Source organism: Manis pentadactyla, chromosome 1 (genome assembly GCF_030020395.1).
Source record: "Manis pentadactyla isolate mManPen7 chromosome 1, mManPen7.hap1, whole genome shotgun sequence".
NCBI classification, from domain to species: domain Eukaryota; kingdom Metazoa; phylum Chordata; class Mammalia; order Pholidota; family Manidae; genus Manis; species Manis pentadactyla.
The window spans coordinates 9,182,476-9,202,265 of NC_080019.1; the positions used below are offsets into that span (position 1 = coordinate 9,182,476).

At 44.2% G+C, this 19,790-nt stretch overlaps 1 protein-coding gene across 1 annotated transcript in view; it reads right to left on the bottom strand.

Annotated features, from left to right (window-relative positions):
* DPYSL2 (dihydropyrimidinase like 2) overlaps positions 1–9,537 on the bottom strand; it is a 107,235-nt gene extending 97,698 nt beyond the window's left edge. The window contains exon 1 of the mRNA XM_036888778.2: positions 9,049–9,537. Within this exon, the coding sequence (XP_036744673.1) occupies positions 9,049–9,402 (354 nt within the window). The 5' untranslated portion in view covers positions 9,403–9,537. The remainder of the gene's footprint in view (positions 1–9,048) is intronic.
* Between the last annotated feature and the right edge of the window lie 10,253 nt (positions 9,538–19,790).

A 19,790-nucleotide genomic window follows, 5' to 3' on the forward strand; every position in this document is an offset into this window, starting at 1 on the left:
TATCTGTCTCAAGCAATAATGAAGGCATAGAGGCCTTCCCATCAAAGTCAGAAATCACACAGTGAATCCTAATATTACCACTGTTATCCAATATGCTTCTAGAAGGTCTAGCTAATGTAACTGAGCACAGAAGAGAAATAATAAATGAGAGCATTGGAAAAAAAGACATAAAACTAATTTTGAAAATAAATCTGTCCCAAGAGAATCAACTGAAAACTATTAGAATGAAAAGTGAATTCAATATGGCCATCTATTATTAATTAACATAAAACTCAAGAGTTTCCCAGAAGGTAAAGAAAACTTAATGGGGAGATTTCCCATTCACAATTGCAACAAAGTATCTGAGAATAAATATAATGAAAAACTTCAGAGGACTAGAACAAAATATCTAAAGGAATGGCAAGACATACATAAACTAGGTAGAAAGGTTTACTCTCCTAAAAATAAATATTTCTTATAATTCAATGCGTAAATGTAACTGATAAAAATCATATCAGAATGAAGGAACAGAGACTTAGGCAGTATTGAACCACTGTGAAATTAGTAAGGCAGATCAATGAAGCAGAGCAGAAAGCCAAAAAACATGCAGACATATATAAAAGTTGAATACATCAAAGATAAGTGGAGAAACATTACTTACTCAATTAGGACAACTGGCTAACTAACTAGGAAATTGTTATACTTTACTTCAAGTTACAGACAAAAATTGACTGAGAGATTCAAATGTGAATAAACACAAAACCCAAAATGTTTTAGATGAAAATATAAGTTAAATAATAATCTTGAAAGGCAATAAAACATGTCATAAAAGATGAATTGACTTAGCTATGTAAAGTTTAAATTCAGATGACAAAAAATAAAGGCCATAAAAAAAAATCAGATGCAAAAGTAAGAACAAATTTAACAAGTGACATTAAAAAGGATACACTTTATTTTACAAATCAGTGTTTAAAATATGAATACATTAACAGGAAAATTGACAAAAGGTAGGATACCCCTTGTCACCTATCAATTTGGGAAATACCTATAAAAACAATGATACCCCGTGATGTCAGGGATGCTGAAAAAAAACTATTTCTCACTCATTTTTGGTGGGTGTATAAAGACTGGAAGAAATAATACAGTAAAATGCAATTAGTGTTTATTTCTAGATAATAAGATGACAATGATTTCTTTCTTTTTAAAAATATTTGTTTACCAGTGTAATCTATAATAAACATTGTACTTTGTCATGTTATTTCTAAAAAATAGAACAAGATAAAAATTGAATTCAATTAGGTTCTCAAATCTATTTTTCCCATATTCAGTTTCTTAGTCACTGCATTCCTCAACACCATCCCTGCCACTCCCAAATCACCACATATATTCTATATACATGTGTGAACACACAAAAGAACTTTTTTATATGAACAGGATCACGGGACAGAAAAATCAGATGTGCAGAGTACACAAAGCACTCCAGAAAACTGAACTATGGCAAATGCTACTCTAAACAAATTTCAAAGTTCCCATGAAACAACAGGATTTAGTTACATGAATATGATTCTAGAAAATGAGGCCCTAGAACATCTTTGCTAGATTTCAGTTGATCCAGCAGTTTTGAGAACAGTCAGGACTAACATAACATTGAAAGCCTAAGCAACAAAAGATAAGATAGATAAAATGGACTTCATCAAAATTAAAAACTTCTTTGCATCAAAGGACACTATCCAGAAAGTGAAAAGACAGACCACAGAGTGGGAGAAAATATTTGCAAATCTTCTATCTGATACAGGGCTAGTATCCAGAATATATAAAGAACTCCTACAACTCAACCACAAAGAAAGACAACTCAATTTAAAAATGGGCAAAGGATTTGAATAGACATTTCTCCAAGGATATACAAAGGACCAATAAACATACAAGAAGATGCTCAACATCATTAGTCATCAGGGAAATGCAAGTAGATGCTCAACATCATTAGTCATCAGGGAAATGCAAATCAAAGCCACAATGAGATACTACTTCACACCCACTAGATGGCTACAATCAAAAGAAAAGAAAATAGCAAGTGCTGTTGAGGATGTGCAGAAACTGGAATCCTTGAGTGTTGGTAGAAATGCAAAATGGTGCAGCCCTTGTGGAGAAGAGTGGGGCTGCTCCTCAAAAAGTTAAACATAGAATCTCCATAGAACTTAGCAATTCCACTCCGAGGTATATACCCAAGAGAACCAAAAACATAGGTTTAAACAAAAACTTGTAAAAAGAGTATCATTAACAACATTATTTGTAATAGCCAAAAAGTGGAAACACCCCAAGTGTCTATCAACTGGTGAATGGGTAAATGAAATGTAGTCTATACAAACAATGAAATATTGGTTCAGTGATAAAAAGGAATGGAGGAATGGGGGGGTGGGTGCACAGGGAGGGCTGTACAACAGAGAAGACAAGTAGTGATTCTACAGCATGTTACTACGCGGATGGACAGTGACTGTAATGGGGATTGTGTGGGGGACTTGGTGAAGGGGGGAGCATAGTAAACATAATGTTCTGCATGTAATTGTAGATTAATAATAACAAAATAAAAAGGAATGGAGGACTGACACATGATACAAAGTGGACGGGCCTTGAAAACACTATGTTGAGTGAAAGATGCCAGACCCAAAAGGCCACGGATTGTGTATCTCCATTTACATGAAATGGCCCCAACAGGCACATCCACAGAGAGAGAAAGGAGATAAAAGGCTGTTAAAGCTGGGGAGGAGGAGCAATGGGAGGTGACTGCTTCAAGGATTTCTTTTCAGAATGATGAAAATGTTCTGGAATTAGACTGTGATGGTGGCACCACATTGTGCCCGGACTAAAAATTAGTGAGTTGTAGACTTCAAGTTAATTAAAATGAGAATTTTATATTATGTGATTTTTGCCTCAATTATTAAAAAAAAAATAGAACAGCAGACACCCATGTTTTCTTTCTGGGCCTTTAGTGGAAAGGGGAGTTTGCCCTAGAGATGAAGGCCCAGCCTGATGTCCCAGCCTGGGTGACAGTACAGGCTGTGCAACTGAAGTGATCGGTGAACGACAGAGGCAGGACCACTCCATGCTTCCCGACTCCTAGCTGAGTCCTTTCTGCCTGAAAGCTGCCTTGGAACCAGAGCCCCAGCAAGCTGTCCATGCACGTCCCCAAAATGAACCCCAAGCCACCTTCAAAACCAGGTGCTTCCCCTTCAAGGCACTATTTGGGGGCAGCTCTTGGCCTGTGTGACCAGCCTTTGCCATGAGCTACAACCAAGCACTCAAGCGTCTGGCAGTCCACCTACCAATGCTTTTATTGACTCTTCCCTCATTATTTGCTTGTAGTTTATGATTTACATCAAGCAGAAAAATCACATTGTCATCACATTGCTCCACTCTTAGTAAAGCATGTCATTCATACCGTCAGAGTTGGCCCCTGTCCTGGTGATATTTGAAGACTTTTCTTGTGTTTAAAAAAAAATGATGGGACAAAATATCAGCAGTTTAGGGCACATTCATAAAGACAGACCAACAGTCCTTTAATTAATGGCTTCAAATGGTACATTGCAAAGCTGAAAACAAAAAAAGTAAGCACTCAGTACTTCTTCATAAAAGTGAATTCTTTGGACATAAAATGAGAAAAGAATAAAGTAGAAAGCAATTCAGTATGTCATAGTGATTAAGAGTCTCTTCAGTCCCACAGATCTGAATTCAAATCCTACCTCTGGCTTTTAATTAGCAAGTTGCTTTGCAAGTTTCTTTTACCTTCAGATTATTTCTTTTGCAAAATAAGGGTAACGGTAGTACCTACTTAATAGTTGTCTTAGCATTAATCAGACGGTGCATATAAAGCACTTAGCACAGGGCCTACTCCATAAAACAGATGGGTAGTGGGATATGAGATATTTTGCCTGCAAAACTAAATTGCACCTTTAAATTCACTAACTATGCTTGGCAGTGGAATTGAGCTGCAGAATGGTATGTTTGCAAGAAATACCACGCTGAGTCAGGAAACCTTCAAATCCTAGTTCATGTACTTACTAGATAGACCTTGGGATAGGTCATTAAATATCACTTAGTCTAAGTATCCTTATACTCAGAAAGAGGGTAGTGTCTACAACAAAGGGTGTTGCAGCAAGTTTTAAAATGATATAGTCTATGTGTTCTAAATTACAGGATGTACAATATAAAGGTTCTAGGATTAAAGAATGCCGCATAAACACAAGGTTCTATTCTGGATTGCAAAGGCCGGCAGTGGGTCTGAGCAGTGACAGGCCACCATTTGGGTCCTGGGACTGTCAACTGTGTCCCATGAGATGAAACATTGCTTATCTGGGCACAGCTTTCTCCACCTCTAGAGCAAGATGATGAGACAGTCGGTACATCTCTTTCAAGCTCCTGACATTCAAGGGTAGGGTCCATTGGAATCTATGCTCAATTCTGACTCTCTCTTCCTTTCTCAGGGAAGTAGAGAAGGACGCTGGCTCCAGAACCCACAAGAACACCTGGCTTGCCTTTACCAAGGGTAAGAAACTCCCAGCCCATTCCTAATTGCTATGGTCCATGAGTTTACGCAATGTTCAAGAGGTCATGGCCAGATGTTGTCTCTGGAGGGTCAGTGACAGGAATTTTCCTTCCCAGCCTTGAGCTGCAAGGCAGGAAGATGGTAGAGCGTTTTCTTGTACTCAGGCCTTGGGGCCCTGGGCTGGGGGAGACTCTCTCATCCCAAACGTGACCCTTCGTACTTTCTCCCACAATTAATTCATTGCAGAACTATTAATTAAACAAATGTTTAACCATCAATAACCTGTTAACATTTTCGGCCTTAAAAAGAAAGAAATCCTGTCACATGCTATAATATGAATTAACTTTGAGGACATTATTCTAAGTGACATAAGCCAGTCACAACAGCACAAATACTGTATGACTCCACTTATATAAGGTACCTGGAGTAGTCAAACTCACAGAGACAGGAAGCAGAATGGTGGTCACCAGGGGCCAAGGGGAGGGGTGGGGAGTTAGTGTTTAATGGGAACAGTCTCAGTTTTGCAAGATGAAAAAGTTCTGGAGATGGGTTGCCCAACATAAATATACTTAACACTATCGAACTGTACATTTAAAAGTAGTAAATCTTATGTTATCTGTATTTTTACCACAATTAATTTTTAAAATTTAACTAATGATATATTACTTTAATCATTAAGCAATGAAATAAAGAAATAAGCAATCATAACTATGGGTCATCACCATTTCCTTCTCCTCCCCAAGCACCCCTCTCCCTTTGAACCCAGATGGGCCTTGGGTTTTTGGAATCCTGAACATATAAGCATTCATATTTGTGTCTCCTCTTTTGAAACAATGTGGTCTCTAATGTATCAAATTAATGTCCTTGGTCTAGGCTCCCAGCCAAATCTCTACCACACATCCCACTGGCTAGACATTCATTTTGTTGAATAGGCTAGCCTACTGTCAAACAAGTATCTCTGGGGACAACTTGTGTATCAGTCATTCACATAGGGGATGGATGCCTTCAGTCACTGGGATTTCTCTGTAGCTAAGATTAACGCGAGGAAGGGATTCTGGATGGGAGAAAGGAGGGCAAAGGGGGAGGAGGGTGACTTCAGAACCCACTGCTTTTTGGAGGAAGAAAGATCTAGAAGGAGCCTCACCATCAGGATGGGATGGGAGTGGCACTGAACAGTGATTGGGCAGCAGTCCCTGGGCACCCAAGGCTGGAAGGGAATCAATATGAGGGGGATGGGGACGCAGGATGCAAGGGAAGCTCAGAAAGCATTTCACCGACCTGGAGACTCTGCCAAGTTCGGCAGCACTCCTGCACACTTCACTCGCTGGCACCCACTCACTGGCACGCTCCCCTGCCCCTCTAAGGAGAAGGGCCTGGGAGCCCCTTTGGGAGGGATGCCCATGGCCCAGTATCCCTAGCTGAATAGCTGGTTCTGGCTAAACTGTGTCTGAGGTGGAATGGAGGGAATTCCTAGGAGGAAGGGAGGAAGCTGGGGTCCCCTGGGCACTGGCAAGGGGGAATTGGGCCAGCGGTGCTGCCCTCTCGCCATCTGTTCTGGAGAGGCTGAGTCCTTGCAAGTGGTAGTCAATTTAACTTCACTGCAGCCCAAGATGGACTTTCCCAAGGCCGCAAAGGGAAATGAGAGCGATGAGATAGCTTTCCTCATTCTCATTCTCTGCTGTGGGAACCTAACATCTCAGCCCAAGCCACACCCGCTCACCCCTGTGAATGCAAATGCTGACGTTCAACCTTGCCTCATCCCCCACAAGCCACGTGGCATCTGGGCTAAGCAAGCCTGTTCTCTTCCTTCCCAAGGCTTTGCTAGAGGAACAGCAGGACCCTCAGAGCCACAGATAGACAAAGCCACATCTGACCATACATTACCAGCACCTATAAACACAGATTTCTTGGAAGAGGGAGGGCACGAGGCAGACCCAAGGATCCATTCAATCTGGTTCTCCTCCACCCCTCTCTGTTCCTGGGCTGCAGAGAGAAATACACTGAGATGCTGGCAGTCACCCTGCTCATTCACTGAAAACTAAGTAATGGCCACTCAATTCAGTCAAAATAGTGGCCCAACTGTGCTTTTGGAAATCACTGTTGTTATACACATATATACACGTACACTCTCCAAGTGCTTTTTCTCTCGTATAGCCATGAAATAGTCAAACACTCAAAGTACTGATCCTGGGAAATGCTCTTAGTCGTGAATGAAAAAAAAATCCCATATGAATAGCCCTTTCTGGGATAAGGCCAGATTGAAAAAGAAAATTCAGGGCAATCTGCAGAAATACCAAGGCAAATGTGGGTTTGCAGAGGCTGAAACTGTCTGGGGTTTTGGTTGGGTATGTCCTCTTCAAATCACCCATTCCATGCACCCAAGGTTTACACTTTAGAATTTCTATTAAATCTGGGAAGTGTTCAAACAAGTAGCTCTGATGATCAAACATCTAAGTTTCTAAATGGACAGGGAAAGAGATGTGTTATTCAACCCAGTGAAACTTTGCCTTTCAAACTTGAATTTTAATTAACTGCCATCATATATATGCCATGTAAGGGTGGCCACTCTCAACCTCAGCTCCCCGATCTGCCATTTTTTAAGATGATCTCTTCCTTATCTCAAGGCGTTTTTCTGCTCCCTTAAGGACATTAGAATTACCAGCACAACTTGCTGAAGATGAGGATGCTGTACAGTCATGGTTTGGCCCTCCAATGTCTCACACAGGGAAGTATCACACTCAGCTTCGGTATAAGTAATATTATTAGCAACTTTTCCTTCAATTGTCTGATCACTTGGAACAAAGTGAGTTTTTGGATTAAGTTCTTCAGGTTGTGGACAGTGACTGCAATGGGGTGTTGGGGTGGGCACTCGATAATAAGGGTGAATGTAATAACCACATTGTTTTTCTTGTGAAACCTTTATAAGAGTGTATATCAAGGATACCTTAATAAAAAAAAAAGTTCTTCAGGTTGACTCACAGTGAAATATGGACCAACTACTCCCTATATGAAAAAATCAGAGGACAAGATTGAGGAGGAGGAATCGACTAATTAGACACCCTCCCCCTTTGACTATGACAGCAAATAGTTCATCTTTCCTAGAACTGGTCCTGTAAAAGTCAAAAGTTGCAAAATTCTATGCCACTTCAGGAAACAGTTAACATGTCAGAGCCATTATCATCACCAACTCTTAATTGTTCTCCAGCGCATTCACTGTAAGCACACAACCTGGATGGCAAACAATACTTGTGGAATCAGGGAGTAAGTATAGGCCACTCCCAACTGCTCTGGAAGCCCTTTAAGAAATCACCTTGAACTCTATATCTAACCTTCCTCCTGACCCCAAGGACAAGGCATAGAATAGGTAGTCAATAACTAATCAATCTGACTGGTTTCTCATCTTCGCCAATGGGCATTGAAGAGACGCGGCAAACAAGTGTTAAAACACTCCGCATTGTAATTTATCGGCTGAGAAATTACAGCTGTGGGAAAAAAATTGCACAAGTATGAAGGTCACCCTGATAAAGAAAAAAACGTGGTGTGAGAGACTACTGCACTTGAAACGCACCGTCCGTGATTGCCAGAGATGACAAACATTTTCTAACATCAAGGTGTACCAAGTCGGTCTTCTTTGTTTCCCCATTAACACAGTACTAGGGGTTCTAATTCATCTTTGACAATCTACTGAAGATGTGAGGGATTTTTTTCTCTCCCTTTTTCTTTTCTTTTTACCCTTTGAAAATAATCCACTTAGTCTCCATCACCAAAGCGTCTCCCAAATAGCGGCGGGGGAAGCGCTCTGGGAAGCCCTTGCTGAGATACTTAGCGGAACTTTGTTCTCCACATGGGGTATTTAGAGTCTCAGTTTCCTTGGTGACTCCACCACCTCCCTCTTCTTGTTCTGCGAACGGGAGTCAGGGTGCTGAGATTCTCCGGGGCGGGCCCGGGAGGCGCTGACCATGGTCCTGACCTCCGAGCTCGGGACGCGCGCGCAGAGAGCCCGGAGGAGGTGCTGTGGGAGAGCGCGCAGGAGCGGCCGTCCAAGCCCCCGCCCCTCCCGACCCCCGGGGAGCCCTCGGGCCTTCTCGCGAACCCTCCACTGCACGCTCTGAGCTGCATCAAAAAAGGGTGGGGCAGCCAGTCACAGCTGCAATCGGAAGCCGCCCGAGAGGATTTAAGAAGAATGGAACCGCGGCCCATCCCCCCACCCCCCAGCCCCAGCCATGCGGCCCCCAGTCCGGGATCAGCCCATCCTTTACCCCCACCCCCTACCTCCCAGGCCCAGGGAGGCGGACAGCCTTTGTGGGCGCACAGACGCCCACCGCCGAGGCCGAGCTTCTCCGCACCCTGGACGGAGAAGGGGCGGGTAGGGCGGGGTGCGCGTACGGATGCGGGATGCAATATTCAAGCGGGGCAGGATGGTGGGCATGCGGGGACCCTCGGTTCTCCACCAAGCTGGAGGGCGGCGAGGAGGAGGCGATCCCAGCGCCCAGTCCTCGGTTTCAAGCTCCACGCACCCCCATACCAACCTGGTCGTAGATGTTCTGCAGGGCTTCCTTGCCCGAGGCCCGCCGGATCTCCACCTTCCGGCCGGATTCAACAGATGGCTCCCCGCCGGCGCGCCGGCCCTGCCGGGAGTACAGTGGCTGCGGGTCCGGGCCCAAGTGGGCGACGTCCCGCTGCTGAGCCACCACTTGCCCCGAGCCCCGGCCCACCGACAACGAGTCGAAGTCGATGGTCTTGTTCTCCGAGGACCCTTCCACCGGGCAGAACATGCCACAGAATTTCTGCCGGGGTTTGGGGCTGCCTGAGCCCAGGTTTTTAAAAAAGGCAGGGACCTCTTCGTCCTCTGCCGCCTTCCCGGATTGCTTCCTCTCGGCCATCGCGCGGGAGCTAGGGGAGGGTCCTTTCCGTCCGTCCGTCCGTCTGCAGGTCCCTAAAGTCGGCCTTTCTCTGTGCACAAACCCTGGCTGCTGCCCCGGCTGCCTCTCTCCGCCTAATGCAAGGTGTATGGAAAGGAAGGAGGGCTGGCGAACGGGCGACCCACCCCTGTCGGTCCCTCCCCTTGACCCCGCTTTCTCCCCTCCCTGCCCACGATCCCCGCCGCCGCACAAGCTCGGGAGAGCAGCAAAGTTGGGTCTGGGAGGGCGGCCGCTGCGGCAGCGGGAGCACAGAGGCTGCCAGTTCCCGGCAGCGGAGGGAGGAGGGCGGCGCGGGCGGGGCGGGGGCGGGGCGCGGAGGGGAGGGAGGGAGGGGAGGGAGGGGAGCAGCGCGCACGCGAGGGAGGGGAGGCCGGAGCCGCCAGGAGCCCCGCGCTCCGGAAGTGAAGCGGACAGACCACCGGCTAATGGATGCGGAGCGGGGAGCGCGCTGACCGCTCTCGGTGCCAGGGTAAGTATGGGGCAAAGCAGGCGAGGCAAGACCGGAGGGCTCAGCCCCTCGCCCCCGCGCCCCTTCTCTCCACCTGCCCGGTCCACGCGCCTCTCTCTCACCGCATTGCAGAGGCGGGCCAGGGGCGAGGGCCTACCGTGGGGAGGGCGTCTCCCCGCTACCCGGAGCGTGAGCCGATGGATGGAAAAAGGGGGGGCAGACTGACAAGTGTCAGGAAACCCGGGGGGAAGGTACGGAGCGGCACTGAGGGTGGGGAAAGGATGGCGCAAGCCGCTCAGAAAAGCGAGGACCATGCACGACGCGGGACACCAAAGCTTCAGATTACCCACGGGCTTTGATGGGCCACTGGGAGCAGAGACTGAAAGAAGACATCCACAGTGGTGGAGGGCGCACAGCATGGCAGGGAGAATTGCAGGGGGGCGTGACAAATGGGGAGTAGGGTTACAGAGACACAGGCCTACGGTCCTTGGGAGTATAACAAAGAGCGCAGTCCCCAAATTACAGAGAGGGCAGACTGGCTATACTGCCAGCGGGCGCCAGGTCCCGTAACGCGCGTCGCTGCGCCAGGAAGGGCCCAGGAGAATGCTGTGATTTGGTATAAGTTCTGAACCCTCTCTAGACAGTGGGGAGAGACGCAGCTTGAAGCCCACTCGCCCAAACTCCAGCCCTTCCCGGCGCCGGGGGGCGCTGCGCCTGGCTCCCCTACCTGGTTCCCCCGCCCGGGTTACGCACTGCACCAGAGCCGCGGGGTTTCCCAGGTTGCTAGGCTCCGCGTGCCTGGGGCGTAAGTGCGCGCGCGCCCAGTGGAGGGCAGGAGATGGAGCGCTGGCTGTGCTTGACTGCCTCGAATTGTGAGGCCAAGCAGGGGAAAGATGCGTGGGGACCTGGTGTGTATGTGCTGGTAGACCAGTGGGCTGGCGTCCAGGGGGCATTTTGATTTGTGCCCAGTATAATACGGTCTCCGAAGGCCCTTCATTACTTATTCCCATCCCCATGTCCTTTCTCTGCGTCAGTCCCTGCCTCTCGTCAATTACAGCCCCGACCCTCTTTCCATAGTGGCAAAATCCTGCAGAAATAATGCCAATCCTTTGGCAGCTCGAAAGCGAGGTCTGGGCGTGCTCAGAAACCCGGGTGGGTTTGGGCTCGGAGAGGCTGTTTACCGCAGGAAGGTTGCGCTGGGCAGTGCGACCAACGACTCCATCCCACCGGGGGTCCTTGCCTCTGGAAGGATTATATGCGATACCCTCCCAGCCTAATCCTGAGGGCTAGCTGGTGAACGGAGTTCCGTTTAAAGGACAACCAGTCTCAGCGTGAAGATGAACCCACCACGTGGGTGGGGAGGAGTCCTCGGATGAGCAACGGAGGAAGAGGAATACCCCTGTGGGGGGTGCGGGAGGCCAGAGGCAGGCATCCGGACTTGGCACCAGAAGTGCTTCGTGTTTGAATAAAGTGCTTCCACATGAATGACATTTCCCACTGTCAGGTGTGTCCTCCCTCAAGGCGGCAAATGCCCTCCGAGGACCTAGCCGTGGGAGGCACCGTTTGGGGAGGTCGCACTCCCAAACTTGGGAGAGTGGGCCCTGCCCCCCGGAGCTTGTGGCCTTGTTGCGGACATGGCCTGGATGCATGAAAAGCTAAATAACCTCGCGTCAGTAAGTTCATGGACGCCGACAGGAGTGTGCCGTTGCCAAATAGGTGCGTCTCCACCTGGAGGTTTCTTGCTTTCCTTACTTGGGAAGCTCTCCAGGCCCTGAAAATACAGATGACTCAGCCAAAGACCTGCTCTGAAGAGGCCCAGAGTGTGAGACGTCCTCAGGAAAGGGTAGGTGTCTCAGGAAGGCACGCTGGCGAGCGTGGGTATGCAGGCCAGCTTTGGGTTTTAGTGAGCTGGCCAGGCTGGTTACAGAAAGTTTTAGTGGCCCCGAAGGGTTAAAAGGAGAGGAAGGGAATTCACATTTACTGAGGGCCTACTATGTGCGAGGTGTTTAATGCCCATCTCATTTAATGTGTACAGCAACCCCCAAACAGCATAATTTTTCTCTTTTTTTGAAAGAAGGAAACTGAAGTTCAGATGCCTTAAGGGGGTCTCCTCAATATCGAAATGCTAACAAGTGGCATAGCTGACACAGAAAACGTTCTTTACCGTGATGGTGATTTTCAAATCGTGATCTGCAGTTCTACAGAGATTTTTCAGCAGTTCCATCTTTAAAATGCATTTCAAACTCTTTAAATCTCTAATAAATAAGAGGCAGATACAAGTGTGTTGCTATCCAAACTGTAACACACTGGCATTCACCAGCAGTCTCCCTTTTGTTTCCAGAATGACTTATTTTGTGCAGACCGTGGACAAAGCACCTATCCCTTGCATTTCCAAGCACATATCCAAACTTTTCTTAATTGTTCATAGATTAAGGAAGCTATAGCATGGAAGCTCATGGCTGTTTAAATCCAGCACACGGGTGTCCTCTGATGTAACATGTACTTTAGTAGAGCATCAAAGAACCATTCCGTTACTACGATGTCTAGCATCGTAGTAGCTTTGTATGTACAATAAACATGCTGTTTAAGTTCTTCAAACATGGGCTTGCTCCTCAGAGCACTGGGAAGATAACAGGGCAGGGTTGTTAAGATCAAATGACATAACGCCTTTTGCATGATGTTTGGACAATGAAAGCCCTCCACGGAGATGCATATGAAAATTTTCATGATGCTCATTGTCTTTCTGGTGCATCTGCTATTGTTCTAGCAGTTGTGCAATGACAGGTCACTCTAACCTGTCAGTCATGTTGGAACAACATTGCATTAGAAACCATTTTAGCTCTTACGGTAAGGGTGCATGGCTGTTGTCTCTTACCTCTTTGATAGGTATATTCCAGCACTTGTGGACTATTGTGAGTAGTTTCACTTTGAAACAATAAATTGATCTTTTAACCGAAGAATAGCCTGGGATTATTAAGAAAAGCATTTCTTTTTTAAAGCATACCACTGGTGATCATTTGTCTTTCTAAGTTATATTTTTCCATACTGTTCAAAGTGATAAAATTGTCATCCAATACAACCTGATTCTTTATGGTTTAGTGTTCATGCAAATAGCCTCACTGTTCTCATATACTGACAGTATACAAAGTAAAATGTTACAAAGGTGAAGTTATAAAACAAATACATGCTAATAAAATTTTGAGGATTTTTTCTATTTCATGGATTATGGTTCTGTATAAACTGTTGCTTGAAGAAGCTGCATTACTAAAAAAAAAAACAAAAAAACTTGAGAGGTAAGGTTAGAAAATCAAGGTGAAGCCAAAGGTCTTGAACTCCTCTAGGCATGAAAACCTGAGAGTTAAAGGCTGGAATGAAAGCCCTTGGGCTTTGTCTCCAGGGGTGGGAGACAGCTCAGCCTACCCATCCTCAATTTTCCTTTTAAAATACACAGAAATGGCAGATGGAGGCCTGTTCCCGTGATGACCTCCAGTGTCATCTGAGTATGGTCGGAAGGCCCAGGACCAGGGCAGCCATCTCTCCCATCCCCTCGCTTCAGGATTGGCCAGGAATTTCCTGACTTTGCCCAGAGAAGATGTACATGATCAGAAAGCTCTCTGAGATGGCAGTCAGCATCCTGCAGGCTCTCAGAAGCCAACCTTCTCACTGCAGCAGGCCCTGGAGCTGTCCTGACCCAGACCTGAGTTACACAACTCTGCTGTGCCTGGTGGTCCTCAACGTCCCAAATGGTCATTTTCTTAAAGCTAGCGCACCACCAGCCAGACTGCACGCCAAAACCAATCTATCATAAGAAACAAAGGTGTAGGATTTCAGTCTCCCGGACGCCAGCTGGAGGGGCTGCTTTAAGCAACAGCTGAGACTCTCCAATCTGCCCCATCCCCACCCTTGAAGGGAAAAGTTCCCAAAGGGAGGGTGTACCCAGACCGTGTGGTGGTGCTGAGGCCAGGAGCCACTGCAGGGAGTCCCCAGGGGGGCAGTGGAGGCTCACCCCATCCCATCCTGTCCCAGGCCTGCCTGACCCTGCACAGCCTACTGGCAGTCCCACTGAAGACCTTTCCTGGCTTCTTGGCACAACAGCCTTCCCAGAAAACTCAGTTACTGAAAAAAAGCATTCTTGAAATAACAAGCGATTGTCACAAAAGTGCACTTTAGTTTTTTCCAGCTTTCTTGAGGTATAATTGACAAATAAAAACTGTATTATTTAAGGAGTACAGCATGAAGTTTTCTGTGCCTAGACATAGGGAAATGATCTCCACAACCAAGCTAACTCTCCATCACCACACATAGTTGCCACTGTGTGTGTGGTGAGACCACTTCGATCTATTCTGTCAGCAAATCTCAAGTACACAATACATAAACAGTCGTCACCGTGTTGCCCATCACGTCTCCCCAACGTATCGTCCTGCATAAGCGAAAGTTTGTGCTCTGTGACCGACATGTTTCCCTTTCTCCTTCCTCCCAGCCCCTGGCAGCCACCATTCTACTCTCTGCTTTTATGTGTTTGACTTTTTTAGATTCTACATATAAGTGAGATCATGCACTATTTGTCTTTTTGTGTCTGACTTCTTTCAGTCCTCCATAATGTCTGCTTATTCACTTAGCATCCCTGTTGTCACAAATAACAGGATTTCCTTCTGTAAGTAAACAGAAGCAAGACCATGAAAACCAGGTTGGTGAGGAAGGGACGCCGAGGTCTGTGACCAGCCATCATACTGCACCCCTGGGAACATCCATACAAGGCTGTCATCCTCTGAAGACATTTGTTGAGCCTGGGGACCCTGTATTCCAAATAGTGGCTGGTGGACATTTTAAAGGTTCTAAATAGAAAACTTCTATATGAGCCTAAGACAACTGTAAGTGTCATGGACAAGGTGCATTGCCATCTTGGGAAAACATCTACCAATCTAGAATTGTCATTACTGTCTCCAATTTGTGGGTCTAAAACTGAGGGAGTAATCCTGTGGACTCCCACATCCTGCCACTGACATGAGTCTGTGGCCTACAAGTGGCAATGTGGAGTATGCCACCAAGGCATACCCAGGGCCTTGGATGGGCCTTGAATAGATCATAACTCGGCAAAGCCTTGGAATCCTTCGGTCATACTTCCCCACAGGGACCCCTAGGTTTTATCAGCAGCTAAACTACTTGGGCGCTATTCCTCCTTAACCAGGGCCCATCCAAAAGTTCTTTGATGCTCCAGAATGCCCCATGGCATGGATCTGGAATGCACTCCACTGGTGACTAGAATATTCTGGCTCAGCTTAGGAATCCATCAAAGTTGTATTGCAATGAGTAAGGGCTGGGCAGATGTGTCTCCTCTGTTACCAGGTGAACGGCAGTGTTTGCCAGCAGGTTAACCTGAACTGCATCTGCTCATGAAGTAGACAAGCCCCTATAGTCACAAGGATGGGAACTGATACACATTGAAGAATAAGGAGAGAGGCAGAGGGGGCCACATATGCCCCTTATCCACCAAGCCCGACTCCTGACACTTCCAACCTACCTCAAAAACAAAGGACAAAGCAATGGAAATGAAAACTGAGACAAGGAGTAGAATGAAACACAAGAATGGGAACAGACAACCCCAAACAGGATAAGTACAAAGAAAACTATCCATAGGCACATCATAGTCAAACTGCCCTAACCAAAGATCAGCTGCTGTAAACCAAGAAAATCTCAAGAGCAGCCAACGGGAGATGGCATATTACATAGCAAGGAACAAACATAGGACTTGCTGCTGACTTCTCAAGAGAAAATATGGAGGCCCAAGGACGGGGCTATAATATCTTGAAACTACCAGATAAACAGGGATTTTGTTGTTGTTGTTCAGCCAAGGCTTAATAAGATTTTGCATTTAAAATCTGGACCTGGGCTATATTTAGAGGAGGTCAGCCATGTGAGGAGTTGGAGCAACTGGCGAGAAACTTCTAACCACAGATTGGATTTCTTTAATGGCTATTGGGACATTCAGGTTTTCTGTTTGGAGTCAGTTTGAGTCGCTTAGATCTTCTATTTTTTTTCCCCATGTCAACTAAGTTTTTCATATGTATAGTCAGTGTTCTCTTCGGATGTTCTCTTTAAATTATTAATGGTTCTGTCATTACGGCTTCCTTTTTAATTCCTAATATCAATCATTTGTGGTGTTTTCTCTTTCTGAGTTAATATTCTCAGAAATTCAGCTGTATCATTGATATTTTTTTTAAAAATCAGCTTTGGGGTTTGTTTATCCTCTACATTATTATTGTATTAGCTTTTGTCCTTATTTTTATTATTATGTTCTTCTTCTGACCATGTTTAGAACTAATATACCATTTCATTTCTGGCTTCTTAAGGATTGTCCCTTGATTTCTATGTGTCATGTTTTTTCCATAAATGTATCGAAGCAAAGAAATTTCTAATTCCCACTTTTTAATTATATCACCTAATTTTGATATGTAATATTTAAAATATTTTCATTATGATTTTTTCAATTAAACCATGGATTAGAAATAGTTAAAAATATTATGGTATTGTGGTTTAAAATAAATCTACATTTTGGTCTTCCAGCTACAGTTCCTTGCTCACAGCTCCCATAAGCCTTGGAATTTCTCAAGTGATATGAGCCATGGGAGTGTCTTTTGTAATAATATTTGGTCTCTTGTCCTCAGTTCCTCAAACAGCTTCAGAGCCATAAAGGAGAAATGGGTGTCTTATGACAAGCCCCTTTCAATGACAGCTGAGCCTATATTAATGAGGTGAATTTGGAAATACCCCTAAAGATGGGGGATGAGGTACTCCTTACCCCAGGATTACCAGATCACTGATTACCCATTATTCAGGCCACCATGAATAGGGGGTTGGGGCGTTCAGTCCCCTCCCCCAGCCTATGTAATGAAGCCTCCATAGGAAAACCCGTGCAGGGAGTTCACAGCGCTTCCATGTGGGCGAACCAGTGTTTCCACACGCCGAAAGCATCAGATACAAAATAAATTTCTTGGGAACGAATACCTAATCACACAGTTAAACAGAATCACAAAATGATACTTTGAAAGTGAAATGTGGCTCTGGCTGTGTGTATGACCACCGTGGTTCCTGCCTCTGACTTGATACAATTTTCTAGGGTGCTTTCACCAGGTATCTTCCTGAATACTTTGTGTTATTTGTCCAAACCAACCCAAACTGTAGAGCAACGCTATTTTTTTTTCCTGTTAGACAAGCCTAGACGAGATTGCCATGTGTTCCCCCGAAACAGCCACCATCATCGTAAAAAATTATGGTAAAGCCTGTGAAAAGACAGCTTGTTAGTATTAATATTAATATCATCTGTAGGAGTACTTTAAGGGCATCAAACTATTTTTACATATGTTCTGGTTCTTCCCAACATTCTGTGACTTAGATGGCTTTTTTTATGCCGTGTTACAGATAAAGAAATAGGAGCTCTGAGAGATTAAAATAATCCCCAAAATTGTATAACTAGTAAGTAGCAGAAGCAGATGAGTAACTAGATAATCTAACCTCACATTCCATGGCATGTTCAGTAAGCATTGGTAATCTCAAGATTTATATATACTATTAAATGTTAACTGCCTAGATATTCCACAGGAATCTCAAGCTTATATTTTGCTTCGGTTTGTTAGAATGTACTAGTGAACCCCACAGGACCTGGAGATTGCTTCAGGGTAAGGTTTCAATTACAAAGAAATTCAAGTCATTCCAATATTCTGTGTTTCACTGAGTCAATTTTGGTGAATTCAAGAAACTTGTGCATTTCATCTGTGGAATTGTATAAAATTTCTGGACACAAGAGACTCCATTTTGAAGCTCTGTTTTCTTTTTTAATGAATTCCTGAACTGGGCTGGAATCGGTAATTGTCTTATAAGCACTTGCTCATAAAATCCAAACAACTGGCATTGGGGCCATAAAACAGTTGATGTGAACTTTATGGTGACAGAATAGTTAGCGAACGCATACCAAGAATAGTTGTGTTTAATAGCACTAATCCATCAGGGGGAAATCAAAAGCAGCTCAACGGGTTGGCACCAAATTAACAGAGTTTTTTCTTTCTCTTCTTTATCTAAATCATGTAATTACCTCCTTTCTTCTTTCCCATAAAACCCCTGGCTTTCTCCACATGAGTGGGACAGTTTTCTGGTTACTCCTGAATCTGTGCTCCCCAAATGGCAATTCTGATTCCCCAAAGGAAAGACCTGTGTTCTTTTTCAGTTTCGTCTCCTTTTCTCAGTTGACACATCTAATTGATCAAATGTTTTATCATACACTGTTGATAATATGCCTTTTATATCTTTTTCAAACCTGTAGGAGCCCTAGTACCCCTGCTTTCCTTCCTGATATTAGTAATTTGCATTTATTCTGTTTTTCCTTGATCACTCTAAATAGAGCTTTGTCAATGTTACTGATCCTTTGAAAACACAACTTTTGGTTTTATTGGTTCTCTATTTGCTCATTTTCTGTTTCATTGATTTCTGCTTTAACCATAATTATTTTCTGTCTCCTTACTTTGTGCTTAATCTATTCTTCTTTTTCTAGCTTCTTAAGGTAGAATATAAACATTGAAAGCTATAAATTTCCCTTTTTGAACTGCCTTACCTACAATCCACAAACTTTGATGTTTTATGATTAGTCATTTCCAACTATTTCCTAATTTCACTTGTGATTTCTTCTTTGCCATGAATTATTTAATTAATGTGTTACCTAATTTCCAAAACTTGGGGTTTTTTTGATCATCTTTGCACCACTGATTTCTAATTTAATTCTCTTGTGGTAAAAGAATACACTCTGTATGATTTCAAAGTTATTGAGACTTTATGATCTAATGTATGATGTATGTGGTCTATCTTGGGGAACATTCAATGTGAACATGAAAATACCATGGACTCTACTATTGTAGGTTATAAGTTTAATTAAGTCAACTTTGCTGAAAGGATTGTATAATGTTTCTATTTCCTTATTCATTTTCTGCCTATTTGTTTTATGAATTACTGAGACCAGATTGTTACAATATCCAATTATATTGTTGATTTGCCTATTTCTCTCTTTTAGGTTTACAGATTTCAATTGTTTTTTTCTTTTTTGCATGTGGGTATCCAATTGTTCCAACACCATTTATTGGAAAGACTATCATTTCTTCACTGATTGCCTTTGAATCTTTGTCAGAAATCAAATTGATCGTATATGTGGGTATCTGTTTCTAAACTCTCTTCTGTCCCATTGGCCTATTTGTCTATCTCAGCACCTGTGCACACTGTCTTGTCTACTCTAACAGTATAATAAGTCTTGACAACAGGTGGTGTAAATCCTCCAGCTTTATTCTTGCTCAAAGCTGTTTTAGCTGCTCATGGTCCTTTGCATTTTCATGTGAATTTTAGGAGCAGCTTCTAAATCTCTACCAAAAACAAGCTTTCTGGAATTTTTTTGGGATTGCCTTTAATCTATGAATCAATTTGGGGAAATGAACATCACAACAATAGTTAACCTCTGATTCATGAACATGATATATCTCTCCATTTACTATGTCAACATTTAATTTTGTTTAGTTCTACCAGGGTCTTATACACATTTTGTCATGTATATTCCTAAGTATTTCATTTTTAATGCTATCATGAGCCATTTTGTCTCTTAATTTGATGTAGTATATAGAAATACAATTAATTATTATTAAGCTGTGTCCTACAACCTTGTTAAACTCATTTATCAGTTCTAGGGGACTTTTTTAAAGATTTCATGGAATTTTTTTACATAAAGGATCATGTCATCTGAGATTAAAGACAGTTTTACTTCTTCCTTTCCAATCTGGATACAACATTTATTTCTTTTTCTTGCCTTATGGCACTGGCTAGAACCTGCAGCACCATACTGAATAGAAATGTGAGAACAAATACCCTT